The sequence below is a fragment of the Simochromis diagramma genome, unplaced genomic scaffold, assembly GCF_900408965.1.
Source record: "Simochromis diagramma unplaced genomic scaffold, fSimDia1.1 OVJJ01000176.1, whole genome shotgun sequence".
NCBI lineage: Eukaryota > Metazoa > Chordata > Actinopteri > Cichliformes > Cichlidae > Simochromis > Simochromis diagramma.
In genome coordinates, this window is record NW_024386892.1 from 7,602,781 (window position 1) to 7,622,440 (window position 19,660).

A 19,660-nucleotide genomic window follows, 5' to 3' on the forward strand; every position below is an offset into this window, starting at 1 on the left:
ATCACAACGTTTCCCAACCAGAAGCCGTGGGTGGATAAAACCATCCGCGACGCTCTGAGATCCCGCACCGCTGCCTACAACACGGGACTCATGACGGGGGACATGGACCCGTACAAAGCCGCGTCATATAACGTGCGGAGGGCGGTGAAAGAGGCGAAGCAGCGCTACGGGAGGAAACTAGAGTCACAACTCCAACAGAGTGACTCTAGGAGCCTGTGGCGGGGACTAAGGACAATAACGGACTATAAAGCACCAACAACCGGTATGACGAACGCGGCTGTGACTCTGGCAGACGAGCTGAACACTTTCTATGCTCGCTTCGAGGCTGCAGCTAAGGACTCCAACAATGCTAGTGTTAGCGGCGCTAACGGCTGCAGACAGGAAGATACTGCCAGCACCGGAAACGTGCTCGTCATCTCCGAGCATGACGTGAGGAGAGCCTTCAAGAGAGTGAACACCAGGAAAGCAGCAGGCCCAGACGGCATCCCAGGTCGTATCCTAAGAGACTGCGCATACCAGCTAGCTCCTGTGTTCACTGAGATATTCAACATCTCTCTATCTCAGTCGGTGATCCCCACATGCTTCAAAGAGTCCATCATTGTTCCTGTCCCGAAGAAACCCCACCCTGCTTCTCTCAATGACTATCGCCCTGTAGCCCTCACCTCAGTAGTGATGAAGTGCTTTGAACGCCTGGTCAGAGACTTCATCATTTCTTCACTACCAGACACACTGGACCCACTACAGTTCGCTTACCGTCCAAATCGTTCCACAGACGATGCCATCTCTCATCTCCTCCACACATCACTCACTCACTTGGACACTAGAAGGGGGAATTATGTTAAAATGCTCTTCATAGACTACAGCTCTGCATTTAACACCATAATTCCCTCCACACTCACCACCAAGCTGGAGCATCTGGGACTCAGCTCATCTATGTGTCAGTGGATCTCCAACTTCCTAACTGGCAGACCACAGGCAGTAAGGATGGGCGGACATGTCTCAGCCTCCACCACTCTCAGCACTGGAGCCCCCCAGGGGTGTGTTCTGAGCCCCCTGCTGTACTCTTTGTACACATATGACTGTGTGGCCACTACCAGCTCCACCACCATCATCAAGTTTGCTGACGACACCGTCGTGGTGGGCCTGATCTCTGATAACAACGAGACGGCCTACCTGAAGGAGATTAGGAATCTGGAGAACTGGTGCCAGAGGAACAACCTCCTTCTAAACGTCAGTAAGACAAAGGAGCTGATAGTGGACTTCAGCACTAAGCAGGAGAGGAACTACCAGACCCCCGTCATCAACGAGTGCCCAGTGGAGAGAGTGGACAGCTTCAAATACCTCGGAGTTCACATCACGCAGGACCTGTCATGGTCCTGTCACATCAACACCGTGGTGAAAAAGGCCCGACAGCGTCTCTACCACCTCAGACGCTTGAGAGACTTCCAACTGCCCTCCAAGGTGCTCAGGAACTTTTACTCCTGCACCATAGAGAGCATCCTGACGGGAAACATCTTAACCTGGTTCGGAAACAGCACCATGCAGGACAGACGAGCTCTACAGAGGGTTGTGCGGTCAGCTGAGCGCACCATCCGCTCCGAGCTCCCTGACCTGCACTCAATCTACAGCAGGCGGTGCTGGACCAAGGCCAGGAAGATGGTGAAGGACCTCAGCCATCCCAACAACAGACTGTTCTCTCTGTTGAGGTCAGGAAAGCGATTCTGCTCCCTGAAGACCAACACAGAGAGACTGAGGAGCTTCTTCCCGCAGGCGATACGGTCTCTCAATCACACCACCACACAGTACTGACCCACACATACAGTTCCTACACACACACTGGACATTCTGGACATTGTTTTCACTTCATTACTTAAATCACGCTGCTGTTATTGTGTATATATTTATTTATATTTAGATTTCTTCATACATTCTTATATAGTTCTATATTGTGTATTTTGTTGTACAGTTTTATTTTCAACTTTAATTTAATATCATCTCCAGTTATTTACCTTCATTTAATTTTGTGGTACAGTTTTCAAACCTTACTCTATTATTTATTTTCTAGTAAATTCTTTTTAATTTTGTTATATCCCATTATTCATAGCTTACTTTTTTTGTTTAGGTCCGAGCCGTTGTCCAAGCATTCAACATATAGACTGTGTAGACTGTACGTGACAACAAATTTGAATTTGAATTTGATAAAGTTGGTATGAAAGTGGAATTCAGTCAGTGCATCTGAGCATCATCAGCTTAACTTCATATGAATCTCTGCTACACTTGATGTAACCCAACTATGACCATAAGCACCACAGTCACTGTGCAGCAGTCACACTCTGCTCTTTACTGTAAATCCATCACAGTGCAGCAAACTCACCTGTTCATCCTGCAACCTGCAGAGGGCTTTCATGCAAATGTAGGTTATGAAACTTTCTATATGTGTAGCTACAGAGACTTGAATTGTTTTAACATCAGGTTCAAACATGCTATGTTTCAGTTTAAGGACGCTGTCTTTTCTGGAGTCCATGGGGACTCACTTGGTTTTAAAGCCAGCCTCAAGTGGCTGCTAGAGGAACTGCAGTTGTTGGTGCTAATGTTTTGGTTTTATTGTTCCACCGTGGAGGCTACAGCTTGGTTTTGATGTTGTTACGACCCGACTCAAAGCCGCAACATAAAAAAAAGGAGATGAATACCAGAGTATGGGTGAGAAGAGGTTTTATCTTAAAATGGAAAACCAGGTTGGCTAAAATGGCTGATGCCACCAAGGCAAAGACAAGTGAACTCTCTGGGAAGCTTGCCTCAGGTATGCTTTTATCCACACCTGACTAGGTGTGGCCAATTAGCACCAGCTGGAAACATTGAGGAGATTAGGGGCTGCAGAGGGACGTAACACCTCCTCCCTCAAAAGGGTTCCTCTAGGACCCCTAAATTTATTAAAAGCCCCTCTGAAGCCTTCATCCCTCAAAAATAAGCTTGAGCACTTTATTACCAGCTCTCCTTAGTACTAAATACTCACATTTCTTTAGTCGGCATCTTTAAGCATGGATGCCCCTACATGAGGATCTGAAGTTACCACACTGAACACACACAAAAAGTACCATGTGACCAACACAAAGGAGTACAACAGTCACAAACCCAAAATGATTATTCAGCCTGTTACAACACAAAATGAAAGCAGCCACGAATAACCACACACGGGCAGCACGGTGGCACGGTGGTTAGCACTGTTGCCGCACAGCAAGAAGGTCCCGAGTTCAATTCCACCATCAGGCCGGGGTCTTTCTGTGTGGAGTTTGCATGTTCTCCCCGTGTTTGCGTGGGTTCCCTCCAGGTACTCCGGCTTCCTCCCACCGTCCAAAGACATGCAGCTTGTGGGGATAGGTTAATTGGATAATCCAAATTGCCACTAGGTGTGAATGTGCGAGTGAATGTGAGCGTGAATGGTTGTCTGTCCCTGTGTGTTGGCCCTGTGACAGACTGGCGACCTGTCCAGGGTGGACCCCGCCTCTCGCCCTATGACAGCTGGGATAGGCTCCAGCGCCCCCCGCGACTCTGAAAAGGAGAAGCTGAAAATGGATCATTAGTAGATCGAAGGCACAGGAATATAGGCTGGCAGAAACACAAGTGGAAGGACAGCCTTCTTAGAGTCTAACAACTTTGTAAATTAACAGTGCCTCTACACGCACTGAACTGTTAATCTAGCCGCGAAATGCTACCTAAGATATTATTGAAATGTGAAATAGGTGTCTATGTGATGGAGTTTTCAGCACATATGGGAAAAACTGGACAGAACCATGATACTGATATGATGGGTTTTGTCTACTGTATCTGCTAAGCCATTTATATATCATGTACTAATATAAGTAGAGCCAAATACCAAAAAGTGAGTCTTGTAAACTCAGTTTCACCCATCAGTACTATGTGCTCTGAGTTTATTCTGATTCACACCGACCTGATATGTTGTTTTTAGTTTTGTATTAGCGTTACTCTTACCACTTTCTGCTAACAATGTGTAATACTACCACAAGATTAGTGGGACTCAAACAGTTCTACTGCATGTTGTGCATAAAGTGTTTGAAAAATATCAAAAATGTGATCTTTGGTAACACAGTTGCATAAATATGGTGCACAAACAGGAAGGTCAGTCTGTCTAAGTACAGTATGGTGTGTTTGCTCTAACTAAAAAACCCTTACAGTACAATATAAGTGGGGATGGGTATCGTTTAGGTTTTATCCAATACCAGTGCCAAACCGGCAATGTTCCCTCTAAGCTGTGCACTGCTGCCACGGTCTCTGCGCAGAAAAAATCTGCGTTGTGCACAAAAAAAAATAAAACCTGAATTGACCCTGTGCACGAGAAAATGCTAACTTCCTGGTTTGAGACCGGATGTAGGGTTGTGCATTTCCGGTAGCTTTTCTTTGCGGTCAATGGCTACTGCGAAGATATCCTCCAACATCATGTCCAAAACTCGAAAACGGAAAGATCGCGTTAAGTTACAAAGAGCAGAAGGTGGGAACACTCACCACTGTTGTGTCATAAAAAATCTAATGATCAATTTTGACGTTTAAAGAGTTTAGATCGATCAGTTGTTTACATCACAACACAAGCTGAACTGCATCACTGCAGCAGAAGACACATCGTCCACATTCAGAAGCACATCTCTGTATAGTGACTGGTCTGATGATTTAAACAGGCAAATGTTCAGCATTCCTCATGTGCCGACACCGGTGTTTCATAGTGGACAGAAATTATTTTTTGGAGTGGCACAAATAATTTGTGTGGCATCAGATTTGATGCAGAACAGCTGATTGTTCTGTAAATAGTTTGAAATGTTTATTTAAAAAACGCCTTGGCTGCATTTCTAGGTAAACAGCTGCAAAAAATTTTGTTGTTTGCAAAACTCAGTAACTTTTTTGAAGAAGTAACTATATAATTAATTACCCAACATTGGTCATTATATATTATATTTTACAGACAGAGAGTTACAGACTCTCTCCCAGACCACAGACTCATAATACAAGCCAGAGCTTTTTTAAAAAAAAGAAAAAAAAAAGTTGTGTTTTCAAAATTGGAGTTCAAGTTATTTTTCCTTCCAATAGTGTTAACATACCACACAGGTCATGAACAAGATTGTTTTAAATTTTCATTGTAAGTGGGCTAAAGCAGTTAATTAAAAGTAGTCTAACATAAATGCTGTAATTTGATTACTTTAATAAACATGTAACTTGGATGGATTCGATGCTGGCGTGACCACAGTGCACACGTCTGCTGTCGCTCACAGTGGTCCAAGGGGACACTCAGGGAGTTTGTGTGTTCGCTCAGACACGTGAAACATTACAGGGAACATTGCAAACCGGTACTTTTGAAACGGTGCCGGTTTTTATTTTTAGTAGTCTCTTTTTTTCTGCAAAATGATAACCAAGTTAGCCTTTTCTGTTGATACAACATACCTGCTTTGGTTGGAACCGGTGCTTAAACAATGAAAAACACAAACTTTGTCCTAAAACCTCTCATGTTTAGCTGTTTTTTTGTAAAAAGATACCAATGATAGCCTTTTCTGCAGCTATGGGGCATATATGGTTTCACTCTATCAAACAAGAAGACAGCCGCATGTAACTACGACGCTGTTTGCTAGTTCACCTTACATGCATTAATGTAATAACGTGGTTAGCCTACTCAACGTAAATTACACACGAACAACATTAAGCTACTCACGCAGAGAAGAACGGCTGCTGCTGCATCATCATCCTCATCATTTCTGCTACACTGGCAGGGCTAGGGGCCAGGACTCTCCTCTTTGGGTTCTTGGGGGATGTTGCTAACTCGGTGCATTTCTCAGCTTTTAAAAAAACGCTATGCGTCGCCAGGTTCCTCGTCAGATTCGAGGAGTTACCTCCTTTGCACAGTATCAGCTTAAAGCACTTGTTGCAGGCTGCTGAGTTTGCATCTTTTGCTGTGAAGTACAGCCAGACTTTTGACCGCTTCGCCTTGGGCATTTTTAAATCTGTAGCTCTGCTCTAAAAGAACGTACATACCTGGGCCCGCCTACTATCCTTGGAAAGGTAAAATGATTGGCTAGAATCCAAAGTGAATCACAGCTCAGGAAAAAAAATAAAATGTGCGCTGCTTTTCGGTCTGGTTACTACCGTTTATGTCAGAACCGGTACCCATCCCTAAATATAAGGCCAATATTACTGTCCTTACTGTTGTATAAACCTGCTGAAGTTCATAATTTGAGACTAGTCAGCTGATGTTTGTGTGATCAGTATTTTGGAACAAAAACATTTGACCTTCTGTGTAACTCTACAGCAGAAACACAGAAATATTAACAAGCTTTAAAAACATGAACTGTAACATCAGTGCTGAATACAAGCAAAGAGTCTGGGCGTTATTTGAATGTTCATCGTGCCTCCAGAGTTTCTACTTGTGTTGGGATGTTATAACCTCAAACTGTGATCTAACATCTTTGTAGCAGAATCTTTGTGAATGCGTTGTGTCTGTGAAGGTTCTCAGTCATCCAGGTCATCATAGTCAAAGGAGCTTGCAAAGAAAAGCGTCTGGACTTCTTTAAGTTGCTTGAAGACGTTTCACCTCTCATCCGAGAAGCTTCTTCAGTTCTAAGGTCAAATGGCGGAGAGTCCCAGATTTAAACCCAGTGGGAGTTTCCCCCCAAAGAGGGACAAAAGGACCCCCTGGTGACTTGTGAATGCGTTGTTGACCTGATTCGGCTCACAGCCTTGTGCAGCCTTATTTCTTCCAGAGTACCTATGTGACACATCACTGAGAGCTCTACTTCCTAAGACATCCCTGTCGCTTGGAAACTTTATGCCAAGAGCTTGTTAAGGACTTTAACACAAATGGACAAATGGATCCAAACAGCTGATGTAACCCAATCCTGCCAGCGAACACATGCCAGCGTGACAGGATGGAAATGGGACTTTCATCTGATGGTTAGAACGCCAACTGACTGATTTGGAAAAGGGATAATTACTGCTCAGCTGAACTTTTAGGGATTCAGTTTCACGTTGAATAAGTTTCACATGTAAGCGTAGCGGCATTAAACACGATAGACCCCACCATGTGTCGCTGTGGCAACACGTGAAGCTGAGGCAGCTGTTGCTAGAGTGCTGATAGCTTCACCTGTTGTGAAGACACACAAACTCAGCGTGTATGTGATTGCGTGTTATACTACGGCCTTTCACAGTCGTGCACATGACAGGTTTTGCATAAAGCTGTTGAACTGGCTGATTGTTATTTAAAACTATTAGAGCACGCATACAGGCTGTCGTCCTGATACACATCAGGCTCCTGTGCTCATCTGGGAAATGAGCCTGTTTGGTGTAATAACTGAAATGAACGGTCATCGTACTGTGGTCCCTGAAAGCATCCTCTGTGTCACCTTCACTGTTTGCTGAGACTGTCTGGACAGTTACTACGTGAACAGACTTAAAGCTGTAAGTGTCTGAATGCTGATCTCACTGCTACATTTCAGTAATCAGTGCTTACTGTGAAGCTGCCTGTGAGTTGGTTTAGTCCACGTCATGTGTGCATGGTGAAGGAAACAGTATGAAGATTTTCAACTGTGCTGCATGTTGACCTTTAACATCTAAACATCTGGAAGAGTCCAGCTATGCCTGTGTGTGTGTGTGTGTGTGTGTGTGTGTGTGTTAAGAATAGACCAGTGACATCACGCGCTTTGGGTGCCTTGAAAAGCGCTATATAAATCCAATCCATTATTATTATTATTATTATTATCACTTCCTGGCTGTGTGACGTTGAACACTGTAGTGAAGCATGTTTCATGATGGAACCTGTGTATTTTTTTCCATATGTGCGTAGTTCCTGTTTCATGTGTGCTGGCAAGTTTTTAGTGTCTTCCTGGTTACCTGCCTGGCAACCATGACTACTGGTTAAATACATGAACCAAAGTAGGGCTGCAAGAATCATCGTCTAGATACTTTCAATAGAAAATGACTTTAAATGCTTTACAAACTCATTCTTTCACTTGCAGAAATAAATCCACAGACACACACACACAAAAAGAGGTGAACACACACCAAATCAACCAGGAGACACAAAACTCTCACAACTCTTCTTTCCTCAGTCAGAGGAATGTCACAAAGCCTCCAAGAAGACAGAGCCATAGTTTAGATTGTATAAATCTAAACTATGGTATAAACCAGCGGTCCCCAACCCCCGGGCCTTGGACCGGTACCGTGAGTCATTTGGTACCGGGCCGCGAGAGTTGAGACTAAGGTGTGAAATGTATGGTTTTCAGGGTTTTTATCATTTACTCGGTTTTCCTGGGTCTTTTCACGTGTGTTATGAATAAATCTTCTTTTTTCGGTACCGGTACTAGTTTTATTTTGTTGTATTTATCCGCGACACCTTAAAGGCCGGTCCGTGAAAATATTGTCGGGCACAAACCGGTCCGTGGCGCAAAAAAGGTTGGAGACCGCTGGTATAAACCGTAAACGGTAGCGGTAGCGCATGTTGATGGTGTCATCAAGTTGAGCCTGTTTTGATCGAAAGCATCGCAGCGGCTGCAAGCATTGAGCTAACATGTAGGGAGGAGGAGGAGGCGCTCATAAAGAAGACCGGTGCAACGTCAGTCATATGCACCTGGTTTGGGTTTAAGCAGTCAGATGTTAAGCAGCAAAACATCATCTGCAAAATATGCCGCACGACAGTAATAGGGAAGAGACGAAGCACGTTTTGGAATATGAGGAAAGCCAAAAACTGCGCTTCCTCCACTTCCGTACCATTGATTCCTTAATGTTGAATTCTCTCACAGCGGCTCTATTCCCGTGTTGTTGCAGTATATTAATGACTAACCTTGTATTGTGGATGGATTATCTCAGTTGTTCTCCTGACTGAAGTTTGGTCCGTTTACAGCATCCTCCCATGCGATTGCATTTGTCCCTAACCATCAGGAACTCTCACGTTAACTTTTATCGAGTGGAAAAAAGTTAACGTTCATCCTCCAGCTTCACTGTGTTTATGTTATGCTAACATAGCTGTTTTGCTAGCGATCACATAGCACATCATTATATACCAGCTAGCCCAACTTCAGTAACCCTACAAACGTCACTGCTGTTTAGTTTTCTGTCTTCATTTATGTTGGTAGTGATAGCAGAGCTGTACGTTTGAATTTTTCAGAAATCTCTCAGTCAGAACATGCTATATCATGTTTAGGTGGAAGCTAGCGAGCTAACTTCCTGCTAACTTCTAACTCTGTTATAGTTAATAAATCCTGTTTTCATGGATGCCTGGATGTTAAACTTCATAGTTACACCTGGTAAAGCAGCAACGCTGATCATTTTATTAAAGATGGAAGAATTTAGACAGTTTTTAACTCTCAGTGATGCCATAGTGTTTGTGTGACTTTTGGGACCTGAAGATACGGTATACAGAAGAAAAGAATATATGGCAATATATATCGTTAACGCACATTCTTCAAATTATACTGCAATATGGATTTCAGGCCAAATCGCCCAGCCCTGAAGTGGGTGCCTTTTTAATGAAAGGTGGAGTCACAGTCACAAATTAGCATCTTGCCAGATGAGCAATTATCACCAACATAGCCTTCCAAGTTTAATTCATAAATTTTGGCAGCAGGAACAGAATACTTTGAAAAAGTGTGTGTGTGTGTGTGTGTGTGTGTGTGCATGGGGGGTGTTGGTCAGTTTCCTCTAATCCGGTTGTTAAGTGATGATGAACCCTGCTTCCGGGTCCAAATGACACTGTGTTCATTAAGTTTGTCTTAATGTGTTTCAATGCTTTGTATCTCGTTCTATCTGAAGCTGAGTACCCTTCATCAACATTTGAGTTTTTGCCAAGGTTCGTATATTAATTCAATACAGTCCTTTTTTAAATGCAGACTTTGTGGTAGGGCTGTGCGATATGACCAAAATCTCATATCCCGATATAAAACATCTATCGTCCCGATAACGATGTAAATCACAGAAATTTAACATTAAAATTCTGTGAATCTGGGGCAGCTCGACTTGCGTGAAGTGTTTCCTGCTGCGCGTCATGTAGCTGGAGTCGAGTGTCTTAACTGATGCATGAAACGATACATTTTTAGACAGAAGTTGTAACAGCCGCCGTTTTCTTTGTGAGTATTTATTACACGGCGTGCTGCGGGGAAAAGCCTGTTCTAACGTTTGAGTCTAAGGTCTATTTTTTAGCACCTGGCGGCTCGTTTTTAATTCTCATCCGTAAATAATCTGCATCTTTCAGGTGATTCAGTTTATTTTGAAAAGTCTCAACAGGATCTTGAGCTTTATTGTAAAAGGTTTATGTGGAACATAAACAAGCGGACACGCGATGGTGTTACCGTCGTTGTTGCTAACGACAACCCATTAACAAAACAGTCGCTTGTCCGTCCGTAGTGTGGTTATATAAAATATAAGAGAAAGAGAGAACTTTAAGAACTTAATAATAACTACAGTGACCATCAAAACCATAAAAAATAATAATTTTGTGACACCACGAAACAAACGATAGCGTAAAATGAAACGATAGATGTTTTTATATCGTCATTTGATATATATCGTTATATCGAACAGCCCTACTTTGTTGTGCTGTGCCTGCCCTTCAAATTGAAATTTCATTTCACTCAACTTAAACACAACGCACACATCTTCTTCCATTAGTAGCAGCTAGCAAATGTTTCAGGTGGTTTCTGGATAATTTCAGCGTAACTGTAAGGACGCACACATGCACACATAAATGCATATTAGACAGCCACATGCTTCTGTAACCACAGCTGTGTCACTACCATAGAATGACATGAGATGAGGAAAACACATGTTAGATTAAAGGTGTGTGACAGACTGAAAGCATGAAGACGAGCCACCATCAAACCAACCATGCCCGACACTTATGGTTCATTTTCACACTTGTTGTTCTGCACCTACTCAGACTGATAGTGACATGAACAACATAGTACAAGGTTACACTCTTTGGTCATCATCTTTGTCTTTTTGGAACACCTGCATAGAAAAGCTTCCAAAACAAAAACCAAAATATATGAGACTTAATTAAACATGTAACAGCTTCTAGTTCCTGAAAACATGAGTATTTAGCTCTTGGTTGAAACAAAACCCAGTCCTAAGAGCCTGGGGCAGAGCTTTTGGTTTGAATTTCATGCTCTGATGGTCCCAGTAAGTTCAAACCAGAGTGTGTCGCGTTGCTGCAGGACACTGTGGTAGCTGTGCTCATTATCTGTTGCCTTGAATTCAGCATAAATCTCCAACTCATTGCCCAAAAGTGTTTCACGGCACAGGATAAAAAACAAATGGGTGAATGTGGGCAAAGAAAGACAGAAGATGCTGAGTATGTACTGATTTTATACACAAAATAAAGTCCGTATTCACCGAATAGAAGAAGAAACACATCCAGTGTACCTCCATGATGGATTGGACTGTACCACAGTACTTGGCAGCTGTCTCTCTTTTCCCCTCTTTTTGTACATACATCGTTGTGAAGTGAGCCCCCATCTTTGGGTCCTGCTGGCAAAGGGATCAGAACGACAATGCTGTGCACAGCTGTGGAGTTGAACTCTCAGCCTGAAGAAATAGGCTATTAGTCTGTTTTAGATACTTTCAGTAGGAAATTACAAAATCTATATTATTATAACTATTATTAGCAAACTTCATTCATTTGTTGCACAGTCGCAGTCTTCAACCATTCAGTTTTAAGTGATACAATTAGTGTTAGATAGTATTAGTGTGCACTTGTAAGTAGCAAAAACAAAGTGGTGTGTGTGTGTGTGTGTGTGTGTGTGTGTGTGTGTGTGTGTGTGTGTGTGTGTGTGTGTGTCAGCAGTTACAGAAGAGCCAGAATACATGACAGCCAAAGCATGGAGTACATCTGAATAACTAAGGCATGTTTGTTTCAGCAAAATTTTGTTTTTGTTTTTGTTTTTTTTACATTCTCATTTTAATACTTTTTTTTGGGGGGGGGGTATAGCGTCTCCACACACTGTCCTGCAAACCATAATTTTTATTAGATCACAGCGAAGCAGAGACACAGTGTTCATGCAAACGTTTGCACAAATATTTGGTAAGATTAGGCCAGTTAATAACAGCTCAAGAGCACGCTCAGTGACAGACTGAGATTACCCACAACGCACCACTGAATGACACAGGAAATCATTCCTGACTGTGGTCATCTCCCTGTAAACTCCATCTAACACACTGTAAACACTGCAATAGTTACACCTGCACACGCTCTACAGTAACACAGCAAATGACAAAGTTCACAGGTTAGAGTCAATGCCAGTCATATATATTCTCACCTCTGTAATATTCATATTGATGTTTATTATTGAGTGATTTGTATACATTACTGCTATCTGTTAAATCTGTAACATATTGTATTATGCAGTCAGCTCAGTCTGTTACTGTTGCTGTCTTGGAGCGACTGTAAGCTACATCATTTCCTTAGCGATTAATAAAGTATGCTGATTCTGAATTAGGGATTCCTAGTTAGACATCTCACACGTGCATACCACCAGTCAGGTAATCTTGTGATCATGTCTCCAAAAACACGCCATGCTACATCACCCCCGACCTAAAACCACACATGTCTGCTGGACATCCTAAAAACATCAATTAGAAACGAACACGCATATGTACTCAGTTTACAGCAATGCTTTAGTTCATTTAGCACAAAGGTTTAAGAAAATGCAAACATCATCATTTACACAAGTTATATGTCAAACAACGTTGGACGTTGTTACTCGACACTCGTGTCACATTTGTCCGTCTGAAAGTTTTTACCAAAGCAAGATAAGAAACAAAAAGAGAAAGTGTTACATAAAAATAATCACGTAACCATGAACATAAATGTTGGACCAGCTCTGTGTAAAGACGTCCATCACAGGTGTCTAAGGTTGTTTGATTGCTCGGACGAAGAAACCCTCACTCACCATCATGTGTTCAGCAAATGATCAAAATCTCTTCCCATAAGAAAAGTGAAAAGCATCAGCACATTTGACAGTTTCCTGTGTGTTTCCCCTCAGAAGGACAGATGAGTGTTACGTCCTTACACACACTGGCTTCCTCTGCTGTATGTTTAACCGTCTGAAGAAAACGCTGCTGATCTTGGCAGCACACTCGCTTCTCTCTCTTCTTTGCCTCGTTTCCTGGAGCACAACCTATTTTTCTTTTCCAGTCCTGTGAATATAAAGACATAAATCCAGAGTCATCTGTTTTGGTCTGACTTCATTACAGGACATTCAGCTTCACAGGACTTGGCCAAGTTGTTTCTTGACGCGATCACCTGTATAAGGTTATTGTTTGACACATCTATGTTTCCTCTAAGTTACAAACACCCATGTGTTGTGGAAAAGAAGCTTATTTATAATATCAGTGGCTAACACTGTCTGCGATGCTAACAGGAGTCTGTCAGTACTTGGAAATCATGTCGTGTTCTTGTTTGGTCCTCTGTACATGTTTATGTATCTGACACATTGAAATCGTAGTTTTCAGTAGACTAGCTTGCCTTAAGCCGACTAATTAGCCATAACCACACAGCCTATCACTGCTTCTGTTACTGCTAAGCACTCTTAATAAAAACAGACACTCTATTAAACTAAACTGTCTAACATAGCAGTAATGCCCTTTCACGGACATGTTGTGTAATCTTCTTAATGCAGCATTTCTGCCAGCTTAGTACGAGCCTGTTAGCCTGCTATGATGAAGCTGACACACCCCAGTCTTAGTAATCTGAGTGCATTTATTTATTTTACACAAAGGGTGCAAACGTCATGTCAGCTGATGTATTTGTTCAGCCTCCTGATTCTGTTTAAAGTATAAAAACAAACAATATAAAGACTGAAGATGTTAAAGTAAAACCAGGAACAATCTTACCTGGTGAGGTGATTAATGCACACTCATGGTTACGCTTGCTTAAACTGGATCTTTGTTTTACAACTTACATTCCCAGTAACTGGAAAGAAGGAGAAAGTCTTATTGATAAAGACGCAAACGCGATATGAGCTGATCGAGCAAAAGGTAAAGTAAGCATACAGTCTGTCTGCATCATAGACGATAAAAACATGGCTGGAGCTGCCAAAGCCACGTGCACGAAGGACTGTGAGACCACGTGCTCGTTGGCTGAAACAAACACAAGTCATTAGTCATGTTTGATATGACCCAGATTTACAAAATAGACAAGATAGAATTTACTGCTAACAAACAATGAAATGGTAATTATAATTTATTATTAATAAATTACTGCAATTTAAAAAAGCATCTGTAAAAAGTTTGGAATAAGTCTGAAATAAAAGTTTTCAGAGGAGATTATAGAAACTGTAGAGCTGAAACAAATGTCATGAATCTCTCACGTGGAGACTTTAAATCATTGGCAGCCAAGAAAACTACAAAAATACACCACCAATGTAAATTTATAAGCACATGTGAATATCAGTAAGAAACTAGAACTTTACAAGTTTAATCGATGCTGTTGACACACCGCAGGCATAAAACCGATCAATTACATAGTTAACCTTTAGTGACACGAATCGTTAAAGCTAATTGGTCTGTTCCTGTTTATGGGCGACCTCTGGCTTCCAGGCCTCAGTGGGTTACTATTACGTTTACACATGGATGTGTCACGCTGTGTCGTCACCATCACACTCACTGTTCCACGGTGTTTATGGGAGATGCAGCTGATTAATATCAAGGACAGAAGGTGAAAAGCACAATAAGAGTGAGGGGACGGTGTACTGTGAAGTGATTGTAAAGGTCTTTCTCTCAAACAGAGTGAAGGCGTTTTAAATAATCCCTCCCTCTCCCCTTTCTATGGATTCTGCTGACTTGCTGTTATTAATGTTGTGTGTGTTAACTTAAGTTTACTTAAGTTACTTCTGCTCTACATCTACTGAAGAGCTATTAAGATGTGAAATGCTTATAGTGATGTAACCGTAACAGATTACAGTGTCTCCTAGGAACGGTGATCCACTGGTGAGATTCATGCTGATATTCTCTCTCCCTGCATCTCTCCAGGGCCCTTCAGGACTGAAGGCATCAAGGCCTCTGATGTTCTTCCTATTTTAAAGGAAAAAGTTGCCTTTGTGTCAGGTGAGTGTCAGTCAGTGTTGTTGGTGTTAAATCCACAACCCTCCAGTCTGTTTCAGGAGAACTTTACATCAGCCCCCTGAGTGTCCTACAGCAAAGAGCCTGTCCCCACCACCATGGTCATGCAGGACGAACACAGAGGTGTTTGATGCGTTAGGAGCTATTCTTCATGTTTAGTAACATTGTTTGACAGTTAAGAATGTTTTGAAATTTATATAATCTTTTCATGTTGAACACAAAAAGATGGGATTTTTTTCAGTCATAAGGAAAAGGACCAGTAAGAAGAACGTCCCGTGGACTGTCCACAGTCCTGTTTAGAATATAGTCGAGTATATTATTACTCACATATCTGCACACGTGAAAAGCTCATTGGACTCACGCACATCCTGAGGCAGGAAAGGCAGAGGGAAGATCATCCAATCTATTCACACCATGGGAACGTCTCTCCTCTGCCCTTAGAGCTCATTCACTGCCAAAGCAAACATCCAAACAACACACCAGTGTGGCCGGCACACTCTTCTACACATAGTTTAACAAGCAATCTAACGTTGGAAGTTTGGAAGATGAACATGTGCTTCACTGTTCCCCTGCTTTTATTTTGAAACCTGCATCACTCTGATCCATTCCAACAATGTTAAAAAGACACTGAGAAGAAAACTGTGCGACACCTGAACAACAGAACTGTTGAGGACAGCGTTGCTGCTCAACACCTCTGCAGCCCCTGCTGATGACCAGCAGGATGTGTCGCAGCTTGTGGGATGAGCACATGTTGACTGTCTCCCCTTTTAACCTGTAGTGGTTCAGTCCTGAACCTATTCGGTTTGTGGCTTAACCAATCAGCCAATACCACCTCGTTAAATTTTAATTGGTCAGCTGGTTTATTTGTGACCACCAAAACGTGGTGGTCACTTAACAAAGTGGTAACACTTTACTTACTACTTTAAGTGTCGCTGGACGTCATTCCACTGATTCACATGTAGATGTAAACTCACCCTGGATTACCTGCCTGAACACGTGTGTTTTGGCTTTAAGGTTTTTCTTGTGCATCTACTTGCAGGTGGACGAGATAAACGAGGAGGACCAATTCTGACATTTCCTGCCAGGAGCAACCATGACCGAATAAAACCCGAGGACCTGAGGAGGCTGGTAACCTACCTGTCTACTGTCCCCAGGTACTCACACACACCACACACACACACACACGTCTGCCTTCATTTTCACGTTAGAGGTATCATCTGTTGTCTTTCTACTAGCCGCTCTATTAGGACATTTAGTTAGACTCAAGTGCGACGGGCACTTAAGGAAGCAGTGAAGGCTGGAGTGGACATTTAAGCAATTAAGTGCTTCCTTGTAGTCTGTTACAACAGCAGGCGTAGACCAGTGTTTAATTTGCATCAGCATGAAAGCTGCAGTGTTTGCAGCACACAAGAGCCGGTCTGTGAGCACTCACACAGTCTGAGGGTGTTACAAGGAAAGCAGTCGAAATATTAGGCACAGGCCTGCCCCAGTCATTCTGCACACAGGGAACGTTTTCGTTTTGGTCTCATAGTTTTTAATATCGTTTCAGTTTAAGTTGATTTAAAGCAGCGGTTCTCAAACTGGCAGCATTTAGACGACCACAGGAAAAAAATCCAGTTAAAATATGTTCAGTTAGTAGTAGTAGTTTTTTTTAGCAGGTGATTTTTAAAGCTAAAATTAAATTGCAATCTCTGTTTAGCAGTTGTGGGGTGCATGAATTTATTTATCATCCAAAGACATGCAGCTTGTGGGGATAGGTTAGTTGATTAATCCAAATTGCCCGTAGGTGTGAATGTGAGTGCGACTGGTTGTCTGTCCCTGTGTGTTGGCCCTGCGACAGACCTGTCCAGGGTGGACCCCGCCTCTCGCCCTGTGACAGCGGGGATAGGCTCCAGCGCCCCCCACGACCCTGAAAAGGATAAGTGGAAGCTGATGGATGGATCTAAAGTTTGGCCAGAATCATTTTAAATGCAAAACGTATCAGGATGAAAGCTTGAACATGCATGAGTAAAATAACTGAGTTATACAGTGAAATGCTGTAAACACACATGCACATAATATAAAATGCTGCCTGTTCAGATACAGTGTGCTGACAGTGTTAAGCATCATTCAGCCGTCTGACTGATCTGGTAAATATCAGCACAAACTTTTCTACATTCTTTAATCGTCTTGATCGAAATGATTTGATTTAACTTATTCGAGACCCACATTTCACTGAGTCGTGCACAGAGGAATTCAAAATGTAAAGTAAAAATAGCTGTGCAAAGGGCCGAGATCACTGCCGGGTCATTTCCAGACTGATGCCAGAATTTGAGAGGTTTGTCAAGATGATGCTTCAGCCCAATGGGTGGTGGTAGATTAGACCATGTGACAGTAGAGGACTGCAGTGAGAGTGGCCTTATGCCGTCCTGTGTGTAGCTGAGACTCTTCAGAACCCTCCGTGGACCCCAAACACATCCGTCACATGTGAGTGAGCCCGAGGATAAAGGACGGCCAGTTTGTGTTTAGAGACGACTGCTGAAGAAGGAAATGTGACAGAACACAGTGGTGACGTGTTATAGAAAGTTTGCAACCAGAGCCTTTGACAATAATCTGTACTGTCAGAGACTAATGCACACATAAATGCATTTACCCACTTTTGCTAATCGAACTGCTGTTTCCAGGGTGACGGGGTCTGTCTGCAGGTTATAATGGATGAACTGACTTTATTTTACAGTTTTTTACAGACGCTAGGACACATGTCTCAATACTTAGGTCACGTTTGCAAAACTCCTCACACAGTGAGCACAACAGAAGTCTATGTGGGCTAAACTGAGGACCAGTTATCATTGTTTTGGCACAAAATGCATTCAATGACTACATCTCTCAAATTTCATGAATTATCTTCTCACTCAGACACAACAACTGCCAAAAATCTTTGTACGGACAGGACATTTTGCATGTGCTTACATACTGTTGTCAAAACTGTTAAACTTATGGTCAAAACAATAACACAATGCAAAACTTGAAAAGACAGCAAAATGCAACAGCAATATTTTATTGAAACATATTTTAAATCTAAAAATGCAGTTTAACCAGCCACAGCTGATTCTCATTGTAGATGAACATCTACACAGGTGTTACTCCTTCAATTGTTCAACTCCTTCAATTCTGGCAGCCAGAAGATTCTTTCCTAGGTGTGTTGCCCTAGATGACATAAAATGTGATGTGGATGAGAACCTGTGGCCAAATGGAGAAGACCGAGTAGATTAGCATTACTATTGTATGTGTATCAGTGGATGGTGTGTATACAAATTCTTGTATTTTGGGATTACTTAGTGCAAAAAAATAAAAATACATAAACAAATATTAACGAATTCTGCATGATGTCTGATTCATTCCAGTAACATATATTGAAATTATAAACAGAGATGTGTCCTTGTTTTACACAAGAAAACACTGTGTAATGCTACATGTTGTTAGTGTTTTTTAGGTCATTGTTTTGTGGCTGACAAAGTGTGTTTGTCGGCTGTCAACCTTTGCTAGTGTTCTGGAAGAATGAGTTTATTTGAGACCTGAATAAAGTGTTTTGGTAGTTGTAGTGCATTTTGAATGTGAAATGAACTGCTTTGCCAAGCTGACGGTCAGTTAGGAGGATTGTGTGAAGAGTTTTGCAAAAGTGACCTAAGTATTGAGACATGTGTCCTAGCGTCTGTAAAAAACTGTAATAGACTCTGCATGTTACTGAAGGTGGAGCTGTGGCACTCGAATCAGCTGCAGTAACTGAATTTTAGGTTGTGGCAGTTTGGGTTCAGTTCAGTTGTTATGCTGCAGTTCCTCTGAGTCAGGCACTGAACTGCTTGAGTTTCTGTCTGTTTATGGCTCTGATTGGGAGAAATCTTCTCAACTGTCAGCTTCAAGAAGCCATCGTCCAGCACTTGAGCTGTGCTCAACAAACGCCTGCATGTGGATGTGCTGTGCTAGAGGTAGATACATGCACACATCTGGTTGCACTGAAAGAAAGGAAAACACTGAAAACTGCCACTTTGTTACCACTTGTGTTTCAGCTGGAAACATAATGTTCCCCCGTAGAAACAGTACGTTTCATTCCTGCAGAGCCCTCCGCTGCAGCTTCTTTTATTATTGCAGCGTGTTTAGTTTCTTCTGCAAACAGAAAATAGTTTACCTGCTCAGAACGTCAAACACGTCCATGCTGGAATATATCATCCAGATTATCTGATGGGATTGCACTTATGTTTTACCTGCAGTGCGACTGTCACTTACAGGCCACAGCATAGCAGAATAAGATTGACGTCTTCTGCTAAATGTCCCTCTGAAAGTTTCTTTTAAATATCAAACATATTCAGACTGCTGACGACACCAGTGAAACAAGGCTGCCGCCTCAGACGCTCCCCATCTGTGGGGCAACCACAAATGGACCTGATGGTTTTGAGACATTGGTCTGTAGCAGACAACTGCATTGTCTGGTTCACTTTAAGGCTCGTATAACAGGGATACTAATCATTTCCTCTGAGCCTCTTCTGCCTCCTCATCTTGTTTGTCTGTGTCCCGTCAG

The 19,660-nt window shown here is 42.3% G+C and overlaps 1 protein-coding gene across 3 annotated transcripts in view; it reads left to right on the forward strand.

Moving 5' to 3' along the window:
* kalrna (kalirin RhoGEF kinase a) overlaps positions 1–19,660 on the forward strand; it is a 152,010-nt gene that overhangs the window by 34,646 nt on the left and 97,704 nt on the right. For all 3 annotated transcript variants that reach the window (XM_040034117.1, XM_040034118.1, XM_040034119.1), the window contains 2 exons: positions 15,016–15,090; positions 16,145–16,259. In XM_040034117.1, the coding sequence (XP_039890051.1) occupies positions 15,016–15,090; positions 16,145–16,259 (190 nt within the window). The remainder of the gene's footprint in view (positions 1–15,015; positions 15,091–16,144; positions 16,260–19,660) is intronic.